Raw genomic sequence first — 16,043 nt, 5'->3', positions numbered from 1 at the left:
CATTTGACTCATTGGGGTTGAGTTATAGTGTGGCTGCCCTGGTTTAACTTAATGGGACTGAGTTATGGGGTCTCCAGTGGGTTAAGCTACAATAGCCTGGGGTCTTTCTCTCAGGAAACTTACAAGCTAAACATTTTTTATTGGCAGAGTTGCTCCCACACAATGAATCAAGTCGTCAATGTGGTTCTAAATTATTTTCTGTGCATCTGGCATATGGGAATGACCAGAGTTTAAAAATACTGAGTAATGAATTAGACACAGAAAGAAATCTACTGTTTATTAATATAAGTGGATAACAGTTGCAAGCAGTGATAAGCTGACCTTGACGTAAGCGAATACTCACACCTGTGGTTGCGTGTGTGCACCAGTGTGTGTCCAACATCAACATTTGGTTGGTGTTTGGTTGGTGTTTGGTTGATGTTTGACGCTTACATCAGCAAGTGTTAGCCACAAGCTGCTTAATTTGTAGTGTGAATGTACTAAAACAAGAACCATTAACAGCAGCGTTATATTGCAAGAGTAGTGACGGAGCAGGAGTCAAATGTAAGCATGGAAGTAACAGAGATAGTCTTTTTTTATTTTTAAGTAAAACTATAAAACAATGCCTTCTTACTTTATTTTTACTCAGTTACTTGTATGTGACAGTGTGTGTTTGCCTGTAGGGATGCAACTAATTTGTAGTTCACTCCTTCAGAGGGAACAGTTTTCTTGTATTTTGCAAGGGATCATGCGTCACACGAGTTTGTTAAAGCAGCTCCCTTTTCAGGTACTACATCGTCATTGGAGGCTGACACACAGCTCTTGCTCTGTGTCAGCTCTTGCGGTGATTTGACCCCGCTTCAACCAACACAAAGAAGGCCAAAATGAAATCATGTGAAGAAGGCTATTTGCTGTGTAATTTAATTACAGAAAGTCAGGAGAGATGGACTACAAATATGGAAGTTGAGCATTTATGCGCACATACTGTTTGTTAAATGGTTTTCATTAAGGGAATCATAGTAATTGTAACTTGTGTTGTCCTTTTTTCTGTCTCAGCTGCGCCCGAACACCCAAAACTGACAACATCTCAGGCCATTACTGCAGGAACTCCTTCTAGCTCAGAGGTCTGTATGCGTTGTTTGCGCATTTATCGATTCTGACCAAAAATACATATTCTCTTATAGTTTTTCCATTGTCATTTTTTCAGGTTGGCACCTGTGAAACGAAGAATGGGTTTCCTCTTCCAAGAATTGTCTGGTTCAGAGATGCCAAACCCCTTCCTGAGGTCAAAGACAAACAAGAGAGTATGTGTTCTTTATTTAAATATATATATATAGATATGTATATATCTTCACCATTTGCGTTCATTTGTAACCTGATCTGCTGCATTCCTTTAATTTTAGAACTGTTTTCCCTTTTTCCTTCCTTCCTGTCTGTCAGAAACATACATGGTTGCCAAACAAGTGAAGGAGACTTCGGGTCTCATCACTGTAACGAGCAGCCTGTACATGCAGCCCATGAAAGAGGACAAGGATTCTGAGTTTTACTGTACTGTAGAGTACAGCATGCCAGGGAACAAGATCGAAACAATGGATTCTAACCGCATCAAGATCAACCTAAACTGTGAGTGGTGGGCGCAGGCCGTTTGGGAGGGTATCCAGTCAGAGGTCTTTCCCTTCCCTCTTGTAGTTGGGAGGAATTGCATTTGGTTTATGAACTTTGGTGACATATTAATTTATTCCAGTTAGCAAGAACATTTTAAATCAGATATTTTAACCACATATAAATTTTTATTTGCTTCACACACAAATTAATTCATAATTCTTCTTGTGTAGGAAGGTCAATAGTACATTGTTTCTGCAATTTCTTATTTAATTATGTTAGATTCTGTATATATCTTTATTGTGCATCAACCGATCCACCACACGCCCATTTAGAAAGTCAAAAGATATAGAAATATTCACTTCTGTCCTTACACCTACATCAAGGTGATGAGAATTATATGATAGAAACCCCATTTAGGAAAAAGACTCAGTTGGCTCAGGAGGAGGCACTGGGAAAGCATTTCTTCTGGAATGCATTACTCATTTATGATTGATGATGTATAGTGTAACAGTGAAATGTAACCAGTGAAGGAATTTTCATCTGTTCCATGTCTGTTCTTCTCTGTCTAGATCCTTCTGACAAAATCTACTTTTCCCTGTTTAACACAAGTCAACCAGTCAAAGAGGGTGATACTGTAACCATGAAATGTGAGACTGATGGGAACCCCCAGCCTCCATTTGAGTTCGCTAAAAATGTATGAGATCATTTCATGCACACATTTGATAAAGAAAAGGCAACATTTAGTTGCAAATTTGTTTCTCTAATGCAACCTCTGTCACTCTCTTGCTTGGTTTTTACTCGTAATTCCTGTTTTTTAATATCCAGGGAGTAGATGTCCAAGGTAAAGATGGTCTTCTCATACTGAAATCTGTCAAGCGCTCTGATGCTGCACCGTACAAGTGCACAGCATTCGATTTCGAGATTGACTTTACCTTGGAAAAGACGATTGACCTCGCTGTCGACTGTGAGTAAGCCAAATACACATAAAGACACACACATTGCTGAATTAAAGAGGGTTAACACACAGAAAGAACAATGCATCTCCGGTTTGTGTGGTTCTTCCCATGTAGGAAGCCTTTCTTTTCATCAGTAAATCATAGAATTAAAAGGTTTCCATGGAATAGGCTCTAATGAAGTTCAGTCAGCCGGCTGATATCCAATTCAATTTTTCACACTTCATCTGTTACTTTAATGTTATCCCAAGCACACTGTTTAATCTGATCTTATCACACACATTAAGCCGTGATAACCTCGAAAGTGTATGGAATAGGCTTAACTTGGGCTCAAAATGTGCTTGACTTCAGAATAAGTGCATTAGCTTTGTACTTTATGCATTAGCCATTTAAAAAGCATTATTACATAGTTGTTTAAATTTCAAGATGCTGTTTAATTTGAATTAGCACTTATTTAACACCTCAGAATGTGTAGAAGGTCTATAGTTTTCAGTCGACTCCCCCCCATTTTATCTTTAATTGCTTTCTGTTTTCTCTCTGTCAGACATTGACCCAGTAAAAGTGACACCAGCTGAATCTAAAGTTGTCATGCTTGGAGACAAAGCAGCATGGCAGTGTAGGACCAAGGCTTCTCGTGCTCATACAGTTCAGTGGAAAAAGGTGTGTGTCATCATTTTCTCAATTTTTCTTTCTTTTATGTTTTAAATAAGTGTGCCATACCCCCCCCCCCCCCCCCCCCCCTTTAAAAGAATTGTGGTATTTGTGTGCATTCTTTCTGGTTTTCACATAAAATCTGAAACACCAACCAGCCTGGCACTATGATTGATTGTTTAGCTGGTTTGAAGCTTGACACAGGTGCAGAGTCAACATTAGCACAAAATCAATCAATCATAAATAAAATCCTCACATTTCCAATAAGTTCTTTCTAAGCATTCTCAGTTTTTAAAATGAAAACTTGTCAGTGTCATACAGTAACAACATTCACCAAGTCAACAAGAATTCATTCCTTATTTTGGCTCAAAGCACCGACCACTGTATTAGACACACCTGTTAATGCAAGTGTCCAATTAGCCAATCACACTCCTTTAAATTAGTGCATGTAGACAGGTAGACATGGTTAAGACTACCTTCTGAAGTTTAAACTGAGCATCAGGACAAGGAAGGAAGGTGGTTCAAGTGTTTCAGAAACTGGTGATATACTGATTTTCTCACAAAAATATCCAGTCAGCTGCAGTCCTTTGGCTGAAAATGCCTTGTTGATGTCAGAGGAGTGCCAAATGTTCACATGCTCCCTAATATATCCCACTGGTGCTATGGCAGAGAAATAATCAGTGTTATCTGCTTCACATCTCAGTGGTCATAATGTTATGCCTGCAGTACACTGCAACTACATATGCAGTTTCACTCTGTTGAGGATATTTTCAGTTTTACAGTAGCAAAAAAAAACTTCTCTTCCTTGACACAGAAATTCATAGTGATAGCTACAGCATGCACAGCATCTTTTCTGTCTTTAATATGTTTAAAAACATTTTTTTTATTTACAGATTATTTGTTCACGATTGTCTATTTCAAGGATCTGGGTACATTTTAATACTGTAAAACTGCACATAAATGTACCTTTGGTGTGTTTAGTCTTCATTCCTGTTTCTCCACTTGTTATGTGCAGAGTGCTCCTCCAGTGTCAGGTCTGTTGTTGTAACCCGTGTATCTATTGTTGTGTCTCTTGGGTGTGATGGAAACTCGCAGGCAGCTGGTTTTCTGGGCAGAGAATGTGTTTGTTCTTAGAAAGATGAATTCCTATGAGAAGAAGCTGAGAAGAATTGCAAGAGACAGGTTCATCATGCAGGACTGACTTTGATTTGTTATCACTGCGCTTTCGAACAGTGTGTGTGAAGATTCCTTTTCTGCTTTCCCATCACAGTGGTGTGCCATCAAATTAGATATTCACAGCGCTGTTCTACTCACAAAAAAAAAAGAGCAGAGGCATAATATTATGAGTCCAGTTCTTCTTCAGTGTGCTTGTGTTTCTGCAGGGCTCTGAGGTGCTGTCTCAGAACGGGACTCTGTCAATACAAAATGTTTCCTATCAAAATGCTGGAGAATATGTTTGTGTTGGAGCTGTTCCGTCTGTGCCAGGACTGATGTCCCAGGCTAGCGTCAACCTCACAGTCAAAGGTAAAAGTGCATGCACGAAACAAGTACACCCACACTCACAGGAACACTATAAAAACTTTATCTCAGAGTAAATAGAAAAATTTAAACCACACTAATGTACTCATGCTGTATAGGCTGTCATGTTTCTCCACTGCTAAATCCTTTAAGGTAACTGTAAGCATTCTAGAGCCTACTGTTCGGAAACAAAAGTGGAATTCCTACTTTATTGTAAGAAGAGTTTATATACTATAAAGGATGTTCAGCGAGGCCAGGCATTCTTTGAGCTCTTTGGCTTGACAAAACCAAAAACTCCAGGTAAAATGAGTAGTATCGAGATGGTCATTATCAACTTTCTCTGTGTCCTTCTTTCTGCACACTCAGAGAAACGGGGTGTTTCACATGTCACATGACTCTTTTTCCCTAAAAGAAATGATCTGCATGTGTGCCGCCTACTCAAATCAGAGCCAATATCAGATGATGACGATAAAACGGTGAATAAAAATCTATAAATAATGCAAGAAATATTACAATAAAATACAATACTTCCGCACATAAGACAAGAAATTAAAAAGTTACCACGATGATTCAGTGAGGTGAAAATAGAGCCTTTAGAATGACAGAAAACTCTGACTTTATGCTTGATATAGCTCACTAACTCATGAACTCTTGCTATGTACTACACACTGAACTGCTACCACTATACCAATACACAAAGTATAATAACAGTGGTCAGTGCCAGAGTGTGCAGAGTATTGTTTTGGTTAGAGGAAGGAATTGGGAGCAGCTTGGAAGTAGAAGTTGCTTCCTTATCGAACGGAATACTGAGGATTGTTCACTTGGTTTACCCATGACATTCTCATTCCCTGTCCAGGAAAGCCAGTGATTGACCCTCCTGCTCCTGTGAAAGTGGGGAAGGAAGGAGACAAGGTGACCCTGATGTGCGTAGCATACGGTGCGCCTTCCCCTAACTTCACCTGGCAGCCCTCAGGAGGAGAACAGGTAGGTAGAAAAATGAGTCTTTCCAGTTTACAGGAATCAGTAAAATGAACATATTGCAACTCATTTGGAAATAATAGTAAGGCGCCCTGCTACTTTTTAATAGTAAAGCGCCCTGCTACTTTTTATGTTACCATTAGAGTCAATATGAGAAGATTAAAGTGTTATGTTTCATAACGTATTAAGATCACTTTTGGTAGAGTACTGTGTAAAACTTCAAAAGCTCTACTAAAGGGGGAAAAAAGCGAACAGCTTTTAAGAAACTTGTAGAGGGAGTATGCCTTCATTATTAAATATTACATAAACTGATAAAATAAGATAAAACGTCATCTTTTTGAAAAATGTGATAATGTCAGAAACTAGTAGGGATGTTTGGAAGATTAAAAATGAGAGCACAACTAATAATTTTCATGAGCAGATTTTTGTTTGTAAGTGAGAGGTAGAGAGAAATACCACATATGAGAAGTTTGTTTAAAATAATAGGAACGGGACTCATAAGACAAGTGGATAGTAATAATAAAAGAAGAATTATACTGCAAACTCATATAGGCAAAAGGCAAAGAAGGATTTTGACAAACGACACTAATTTACTTTGGCCTTTTTCCTTTATCTCTCTTCCTTCCTTTTTATCTTCCCCTCCAGTCAGTAACAGTGAAAGGTAACAAGTGGGTGAGCACTTTGACCCTGAAAACCACTGCTGATATCATAAATGGCGGGGTGACCTGCGAGGTCGAAAATGAGCATGGAAAAGATATCGCGGTCTTCCCACTTTCTCTCGAACAAGGTCAGTGTAACAAGCTCTCTTTCTCCACTGGGTTTTCCTCATTAACCTGAAAATGTGATTCAGTTAAAAAGTTGCATTGCACATGCAGAACAGATGAAACCAGCATTCGCTGTTTTTAGTCAAATTAGATTTTAAAACTTACTAACAAAAAAAAAAGTTGCATAGCATAATCACATATTCAGTAGTTAAAAAATAAGTGTTTGGAGATTGGCATATTACCAAATTAAAATGGAATGCTCTGCTCATTAGTTCTTCTTATAAATACTTACATGGATGCAGTGAGGAAAACTGGATATCATCTTCAATTCTGTAAAAGCTGTTCACTATTGAAATGAAAGTTATGGCAAAAAACCAAAATGTTTTTACAGTTAGCCAGTTGTGGAAATGACATATACTTTGTGTACGTGACCAAACGGTTAGTCTTATTGTGTGTGTACACAAAGGGAACACACAGAATAACGCCCACAAATTGCAACCATCCGTGCAGCCACAGCACTAAAACTCATTTGTATGTCATCTTCATTGCTATAGAAGTGTCTAGGAGTAACATTTAAGATCTAACACAAGTAGTTATGAGTGAAGAAAAACTTGTAAAATACATAATAATACATAACGATCTGAACTGACAAATTTCTTTTTTTATAATTTCATGATTACAAGTCTCTAAGGTAACACAGTGTGTCTTAATGCCGTGCCAGTAACTTCTTAGCCTGCTAATAACATCAACTACAGTCTGATCTTCTTTCACCTTTTGTAAACTGCATCTAAACCTTTATAGCTTGCTTCTTTCATGGTTTGCTTTTTAAAATGGGCTCTCACTAAAGTTATTGATAATAAAGCTGTAGCTGGTGCCTGAATTGCTGTTTTACATCCTCGTGATCTCTCTTTTCTTGTTTTTTTTTCTCCTCCTCTCTGTTTGCAGTTGGCAACTCAGCTGAAGGTAGAGCCTTCTCCCTCCTCCTCTTCCTCTCCTCCCTTCTTCTCTCAGGACTCTTTGTTGTACAGACCCTGTAATTTAGAAACTCCCCTCCATCCGCTTCCTATTGCCCCAGCCCTTCCATGTCACACACACACACACACACACACACACACACACACACACACACACACACACACACACGCACGCACACACGCGCACACACACTCTCTCCTCTGCTGTACTGTAACCTTGTATATTTGCCCTCTTAACTACCGAACACTGTGGATATTGTACATTGTTATTCTTCTTCTCTTGTCACCTTTGTATGATGTCTGTCCTATATTTTGTGGATGGTACCAAAAGCTTTTGTGGCCCCTTGGGGACAATAAAGGATTCTATTCTATTCTGTTCCTTCCACTCTTCTCTTCGTCTCTTTACTGTGTCTATTTGGTCACCTCTTCTTTCCAGCTGCCTTCTTATTCCTTGCTTTTTCTGCTTTTCTCCGCTCATCCGATGCTGTGTGTAGATTAAGTAACTTTAGCTAAGTATCCTTTTAGTGGTGTGCATCGTGTGTGTTGTGGTTGTTGCTTTGCTATGCTATGGGACTGAGAAACTCTTTTTCTCTTAAAGTGCTGCTTTCTGGAAACCCTGTGCTAACGTCAGGTCTGTATCGCTAACCCTATTGACATGTGTATGGTGTTCGTCTACAAATGTAAGTTGCTGTGTGTGTATTGATGGCTGTTTACACACACAAAGGTTTCATGTATTTGTGTTTACAAGAGTTTTTGTGTATCTGTACTTGTATTACTGTAGCTGAGAAGATATGCTTCTAGAGAAGGGATAGGTCCTGTATGAAGTATCACACAATTCAAAGACCAATCATGAATATTTTCCTTTTTGATCAGCCTGCTTATTTCCTAAATAATTTAATGTTAAAAACTAAAAAAGCTAACACGTGCCTGCCAAAATGTTATAGAGCATATACAAATGCCATTGTTTTGTCTAATAAACAGGCCCCAAACCCCCACATTATGAAAAAGCGAGTAAAAATAATAATTAAAAAAGTGATCATTTAACAAAATAGTCATGAAAATATTCAAATTAGTTAAAAAATGTATTCTTTGGGAACATCAATTGAATTTTATAACTTCGGGATTCAGAGAAGACTTCATGCATCCTACTCATTTTCAACATTTTGGTGGAAATGTTCCAGGTTTCCTTTTTTAGCATACACAGGAAAGGAAGCATCTTTGACCTTGTCTGTAAGGACACCACAGACTGTAATAACAGGCTCATACTGTAGCACTGCAGTTTAAGTTAGAAAAGTACTAAAAGTACTCCTGCCAACATTTTCCTGGGAATATCAGAAAATCAATACTCAGAACCAATACACAATAACATTTCAAATGACCCTCTATAAAACCAATGAATAATTCACATTTTACTTGTTAATGATGTGTTGCAGGTGGGCAGATTTTTTTATCCCCTGGACAGTGACAGGAGCAGCAACAAATATAGTTTTCGATTATGACTGGATCTTAATAGGCTTCAGTAATGTTTGTAGGGTTAGTAATGTTAGCTTGAGAAAACATATTATAGCGTCATGTCTTCACAAGTACAGTAATACAAGTGTAGGTGGTTGGGTGAGTATGTTCAGTGTTGTTTCATTGCTCTCATTAGCTGTCTAGTATTATCTGTGTAGACATAGGCCCTGTTTTGGGTCCCATCACATTTCAGTCATTGCATTCAAAAGATAGACTAACCCCACATCCCAATCCCCGCCCCTTATCCTCTGCCCTCCACCTTTCCAACTACCCATCCATCAACTGTCTTCACCTGGACTCCATCAAATCTCATTCTCTCGCTCTCTATCCTCCCATTCTCTCCCACCCATGATAACACCAAATCAAATCAATTTCCTTCCTCTTTCTCTCACCAATCATCCACCCCTAACGATGCCTCTCTCCCTACCACTGATTTTTCGAAAATCGAAAACTCTCCATTCCATCCTCACACCTCCTCCACCATGATCAACCCTTCCATGATTCCCCTAAAAATCTGTCCTCCAATCAAATTTCCCCAAACTTTCCCACCAACCCTCCACCTCGCAAACCTCCCACCTGCCCCCCGACCCTCCCCCCATCCTTCCTCCCATATGTACTTCCATTGCGGCACTGTAGCTGGACAGGGAGGCTCCAGTGCGGTGGTGATAGCTGTGGTGGTGTGTGTTCTGCTCCTCCTGTTGCTGGTTGGCCTCCTCTACTGCCTAAGCAAGAACAACAAGCTGTCTTGCAGCAAGAAGGACACGAAGGAAGTGTGAGTAGAGATCAGGGACAAAAGGGATGGGAGGGGGGATTAATAATCACATGAATTAAAAACCACTAAAAGTCAAAGTGCTTAAAAAGTTGGAAAATCTGTAACAAAAAACAAAAGTGTTTGGTTTACTCATGCCGGAATATTTGTTAAAAAGACTATAGATATCTATTTGTATGCACTGACGATGTTGCTGATTGTAAAATACATCTACATTTTTACAATATAGAATAACAACTTTCCTAAGCTTGTTTTCATAATCCTTTTTAATTGCAAATGTGCCATCTGTCTTGCAAGAATAAATTTAATTTTAAATAATCAGAATATCCTGATTAGCAGCAAGAGCAGGGTTTCTTTTTCTTTATTTGCTTGGAGATTTGACACAATAAAGTACGATTTGTAAATGTTAAGTTTGCAGAATAGAGTTAAAGGATACATACATTTCAGGTCCACTGGAAGAACTGCATTAATACTGCACAGGTTTATTTTGCAAACAAGTTGTCAGACTGATTCGTTCTTGTCTACATCCATTTGTAAAACTAAGCAAATATTCGCCCCAACAAACACTTAACTCGCTGACTTTTTCTTTTGTTTTCACTGTTTTTTCTCTATTCCATTTCTATTTCTAGGACCTCTGGAATGACGAACAGTAGCGTTGTGGTGGAGCTGAAGACAGACAAGCCAAATGAAGAGGATGGTCTCTTAAACAAAAAAAATGCAACAGAACAGGTTAGGCCTATAGAACCATGAATCTGAATTGAGAATGGTACAGCTGACAGTTATAATGGCTGAGCAAGTAAACACTTGACCTCTACATTTTATCTTTTCTAAGAATTTACGTGACTTTGTCTGATTCTGCATTCATGAGTGTGAGTCACACCACAGAACAATAGTGGGCAGGAGCAAGTCAAGGACAATTCAGCACAGTGGATAAAAACAAAGCCTTTGCATATTTTGATAGACTGTTTGCATAGAAATAAAGGTTATTTTAGCCAGTGTCTATGGTCAGGCCTCACTTTTTGCTGAAAACATCAAGAAATGTTAGTGATGTAAAAGCCTCTTATAGTAATTTAAAAGGGGTAGTGCCAGTATTCCTCTTTGTATTTTTAGCATCACCAAGGATGAGCACAGTCCTGCAGACATTACTAACCTAAAAGAATCCTTGATACCTGGTTGACATGAACATGAGCGATACAGTCACCAGAAATCTCTTCACACACCTCCGTCATTCTGATTGAGTGTCTAAAGTCAGTATTAGTTCAAGGGAAGCTGGCTTGAAAAAGTGGTTCCTCCACCATGATGTGGTGTGAAAGCTGCGGGGAGTCATCTAGAAATGTCATCACAAATGTAGAACATTTCATCGTTAAATTTACTGTAGTGGCATGTGTGACTTGAATTTCAAAGTCTTGTTTTATGTCACTTTTGAAACTGCTGACAGCAAACTGGATGACATTTCATAACTGCAAGGAGATATCAGGGACATTTACCTTCGCTTTTGAAATGGATATAACAAGAAGAGAAGAAAGATGTAAAAGTCTGTCTCTCCATACATAATCAAGTTAATATTTCTTTACTGAGATGCTATTAAAATATGAAAACAGCCTTCGTGCCACAGATGCACTTCACTGGATTCTGAAAGTAAATCTCGACTTCTACATTTGACAAAGGATTTTCTTATAATGCCAAGTAAAGTAACACAAGTCTGTAAAAGTTTAATAACACGGCAGTGATATCTTGTCCATAAAAAGTGGTATTTTGTGATAAAATGTTGTGTATCTTATATTTATCTGTCAACTCCAAGTAATAAAGCTCTAAAATTCTCTGAAAATACTGCAAGATATGAAAAGAAAACATTACAACATAAGGTGTCTATTTGGCACCAGTGCTGTGACTGTGGTTTTGGCAGTGGCACCAGAGGTTTCACTCCCTGTGCCTCACATGTACACTTTGTAAGAATAACTTGTTAATATGCAGACCTTAGCCCAAATCCCAAACTTTAACCTAAACTTAATCAAAAAGTAAAAGCAGGGGAAATCTGAAGTATCCCTTCAAACCCTCCAACCTCCTATTGAATACTTTGTGTGCATCTCTGCTGACAGAACAGCACTATTCAATGCAATGCAGAAGCAAATTTATTGAGCGTTGTAAAACCATGGGTTTGGTTTATGCTTTAGATTTAGATTTCATCCACAAACCAGGAAAGCTGCTGGATCTTTTGGGCACCTAGCTGTAGATATTTCTGATACAACGTTATACGACATTCAAATGATTTTACGCTATTGTCGTTGTTGTGCCATGATCTAAATGAATTAATTTACCAGCAATTAACTGTTGAATAAGAAGAAAAAAAGAATATGTATGAAGAATTTATGAAGTTATGGATTATTTTTCCATTTAATTGCATTTGATGTGGACCATAAATGCATATTTTCTGGAAGTTGTCAAAAAAAAAAAATAGGCATGTTTGTTTCTTGTTTTTGCATATTGGTCATATTTATTAAGTTTTGTCATTTCTCTCTGACAGTGATAAAACCAGATGATGAAAAAGGCTCCCAGAAGGATGAAGCCAAGAGGACAACAGGATATGAAGACAACAGGGCTAATTTTTTTTTTTTTTTACTAGACTGGTGATATTAAAGTTGTGGGGGCAATGAGAGGTGGAGCAGGGACATGGGTTTATGTTGAGCGGTGTGGCTGCTCAGCATGTTCAGCATTGGCTATTCTTGTTTTATAACCTGCAATAGCCAAGTTGGGTGGAGTTTTTTTTATTTTTACTTTGCCTTTTTTTTAAAGATAGAGTTCTTAGACCTCTATCCAACTTGTGCTACCGCAGGTTTAAAACGATACATGTGCGAAATCATATTCTGACAACACTGGATAATTCATTAATTTACCAATCATGTCTTTCACTCCTCTGCAGAGAAGAGCTGTACTAAGAAGTATGATTGGCACACGCTTAAGCACAGTGACAGAATCTTCTTATTGGCCCCAAAGGAAACCTCAAATTAATTTTCTTCTAGTGTTAGTCTGCATTTAAGCATAACACTGAACAGCTTTTCTGTTTTGGAGTCTGCAGTTAAAATATCTTTCCTTTCTGCTGGTAACATTAGGCAAAAACACACCCGGCTGTTACTCTGTTTGATTTACCTCCCTAACAAGCTTCACATTCACATTTAATCCCCGAGCATACTGTTTGGCACTCGTAACTGTCGAGTTTTTGTTCAAAGAATCTCTGTGTTTGCATTAGTGTTGTTTAATTGCAGTTTTGCCACCTGTGACTGTTTATACATACATATATATATATATATATATATATATATATATATATATATATATATATATATATATATATATATATATATATATATATATGTATGTCTTTCAGTATCTCTAATTAGCTTTCAGTAGAAACAATCCAGGCTTTTAATAACACCAATCCTGTCTCTAAAATTGCTTTCCTTTTTTAATCTAGCTGAAAAGCAACCAAACAAGCAAGCTATTAGGTTGTACAAATTTGTTCCTGCCATTTGCAGCGCACTTGTATATTATGTCAGTATACCAACTGTTCACTTGTTTTCCTATGTGCTTGTGTTTTCCTCTGTAAATTCAAATAATGCTCACTCTGCCTATCAAGCAGGAGGAGTACTGTGCATGATGTGGAGTCCAAGGTGTCTGTGGTTACTGAGTTGCCGGCAGTAATGGCTACTATTTATTTCTCAGTGTTTCACAGTGTTTTGGTCCCCTACTTCAGGATGAAAGCTGGGGCCAGTGAAGTGAAAACTGAGGAACCATCCGCATGAGCACAGCACACAGTGGTTTTGCTCAGAAAGCCCAGTTTTCACCAGATTTCGCTGTGAAATTGGTGTAATTTGGTGAAATGGTTGACAATCTCAAACAGTAGCCCGCTGTGCTGTTGTTTTCCCATGACAACAAATTCAGTCGCAGATTCACCTGTTGGGAGTAATCACTTGCACAGGCTCACTCTAGTTTGAAACAGGCAGGGGAGGGAAGGTGTGGGAGAGACTGGGGATGTTCTTGGGGTATCTACCTTTTATTTTTTACCAAATGAAAGCTTTTGAGTGTCACAGCAGGTGTGTCTGTGTTTAGGTACGATGTTTTTGTTTATCCCCTACACTGTCGGCAGGCAAAAAAAGGAAAACAAAAGCTTTGATAAAGGGGTACATGCCCTTTTACTTTGTTTTACACTGGAAGTATTGGCCTTCATTTATATATTTTTTAAAAAGGTCACCTCAAACCACTCTCTGTGCCCACAAAGCTCATTATGTTTTCACTGTCTGTCTGCTGATCTTCCCAAAAATGTTGAGTGTTAGCAACCCTGTGGGGGCAGGTGAAGATAGATAGTTGATTTCTTTTTTTCCCACTTGTTTTATATCAAAATAATATGGTACAGTATAAAAGTTGTTTAGAAAGGGGATTGTTAATATTTGAACTACTGATGTTTTTTTCCAATGCGTTTCCACTCGCTGAGAGAAGAGAATTTTTTTTTTTTTAGATTCCATTTAAATGCTTTACTCTTCTCTCTTTACTGTATACTGTATATTTTGTGGTACATTGTTGTGACGTGTTGATGTATCTTTTTGTTTTGCTCCAGCCATGTAGAATTTATAATGAAAAAAAAGAAAAAAAAAGAAAAATTACCCCATTCACCCAAATATTCTCTGTGTTGTTATTCCTTTTTTTTTTTTTTTTTTTTTGCTTGTCCTGTTTGGATCTTTAGCCATCAGAATTGTTTTTCTGAAGGCCAAGAAAGATGCCCAGAGGATTTACTTTACCAAGTGGATCATCATGGCCTTGCCGTATTGGTCCATTTGATTTACCTTTATTATAATTATGTATTTATTTGATTTTCGGTTGTTACAGACGGGACAGACATGACTGGGGGATAGGACTGGGAGAAAGAATGAAAGAAAGAGAGGGAGAGAAAGAAAAACAGAGGGGAGAAGAGACGGTGAGAAAGGGTGAAGAAAAAAAAAGAAAAACAAACAAAACACCTGGATCACCTGTATGGGGATAAAAAAAAACAGAAGAGAAAACAAACAAAAAAGAGCAACATAATAAATACAACACCATCACAATAAACTAGCTAACAGTAGATAAAAGTAGATACTAAATATTACATGTTATTATGCAGCACGCAAGATCGACAGCGCACAATGTGCTTTGAGGTAGCAGGCAGGAACGGTGTAGTTTGTGTCTGGAAACACCCGTTTGCACACCTGTGTGGATCAGCTCGCTTGTATTCAAAAGGTTTCTCCATGTAACGATCTGCTAGGGAGTGTGGGGAGCCATAGCCCCTTCCCCCAGGGCATGAAGCAGGTATGGAGGAGATCCAGGCCCCAGATATCCAGAGGCCCCAGCGTACGAGGACCCAAGGTGGGGTTTGATTTGGCCTCTGGAGGGTTGGAGGGTTGCCCCCCCCGGTTGCCCCACCACAGGGGCAACCGTGCCACCCTGAGGCCAGAGGGGGTTGCAGTGACGTGCCCGCGGGCTCTGCCGGCAGCCAGCTGTGCCAGAGAGGACCGGGCCTCAGTCCCAGAGGACTGAGGGCACCCCACCCCCCAGAAGGGGCCCAGCCGGGCCACAGGCGCCAGGCCCCGCCAATCGGCCACCAGGGTGAGTTGGTACATACATGAGCGCCCAGCCCCAGACACCAAGAACCACCAACACACCAATGTCTGAGGGCATCAGCCACTGGCAGCGAGTGTGGTGAGGGGAGATAGGCCTCCATAACTTGGAGAGCCTGAGATGTTCCCAGAGAGGTGGAGTCTAAGACCCAAGCTGACACAGACGAACAGGCGCACGGAGACACAAATGTGCATTCCCACCCCCATATACACAAACAAATACTTGGCACTCATCTGACATGGAGACAAACACAAATAGGCACTGTACACACATTCACACTCCCCAAACATACTCTATATCCCAGGTCTGGGTACCCCTGCCCCCAGAGGGGCAAACCATACCCAGACACAGGAGATGTAGCCCTTCTCTCTGGGGTGGAGGAAAGCAGTCCGCCTCCTTATCTGCAGTAGCAGGGAGGCCCCGCATCCCAGCCCCCCAGCCCCGACGGCTAACAGAACGGGGTGAATGAAGACCCCAAACCTTCCTCCACCCGCTCATATATAGTGTTGCTGCATGCTGTTTTAAAGTGCATTTAAAACACAGGAGGGCATGGTGCTTCCTGCCAGAGAGCAGCACGGCTCCTCCCTGTGTTGTTATTCCTGTCATTGCAACATGACAACACAGGCTGATGGGGTATGCCATCAGCTGGACAGGTGGGCAGTGTGAATACCTAAGTGTGTGAATGCAAGGTGCA

At 39.5% G+C, this 16,043-nt stretch overlaps 1 protein-coding gene across 3 annotated transcripts in view; it reads left to right on the top strand.

Annotated features, from left to right (window-relative positions):
* Positions 1–14,376, top strand: part of bcam (basal cell adhesion molecule (Lutheran blood group)) — a 48,388-nt gene extending 34,012 nt beyond the window's left edge. The window contains exons 4-17 of one of the 3 annotated variants that reach the window (XM_085176953.1): positions 1,036–1,103; positions 1,187–1,283; positions 1,420–1,602; positions 2,154–2,278; positions 2,410–2,548; positions 3,082–3,197; positions 4,571–4,712; positions 5,563–5,690; positions 6,330–6,471; positions 7,394–7,411; positions 8,021–8,053; positions 9,571–9,706; positions 10,333–10,432; positions 12,228–14,376. In XM_085176953.1, the coding sequence (XP_085033079.1) occupies positions 1,036–1,103; positions 1,187–1,283; positions 1,420–1,602; positions 2,154–2,278; positions 2,410–2,548; positions 3,082–3,197; positions 4,571–4,712; positions 5,563–5,690; positions 6,330–6,471; positions 7,394–7,411; positions 8,021–8,053; positions 9,571–9,706; positions 10,333–10,432; positions 12,228–12,230 (1,430 nt within the window). In that variant the 3' untranslated portion in view covers positions 12,231–14,376. The remainder of the gene's footprint in view (positions 1–1,035; positions 1,104–1,186; positions 1,284–1,419; positions 1,603–2,153; positions 2,279–2,409; positions 2,549–3,081; positions 3,198–4,570; positions 4,713–5,562; positions 5,691–6,329; positions 6,472–7,393; positions 7,412–8,020; positions 8,054–9,570; positions 9,707–10,332; positions 10,433–12,227) is intronic. The other 2 variants (XM_085176954.1, XM_085176955.1) reach the window with 2 other exon arrangements.
* Positions 14,377–16,043: the final 1,667 nt, after the last annotated feature.

The sequence above is a fragment of the Neolamprologus multifasciatus genome, chromosome 11, assembly GCF_963576455.1.
Source record: "Neolamprologus multifasciatus chromosome 11, fNeoMul1.2, whole genome shotgun sequence".
NCBI classification, from domain to species: Eukaryota; Metazoa; Chordata; class Actinopteri; order Cichliformes; family Cichlidae; genus Neolamprologus; species Neolamprologus multifasciatus.
This window is presented reverse-complemented; position numbering and strand designations above follow the sequence as displayed.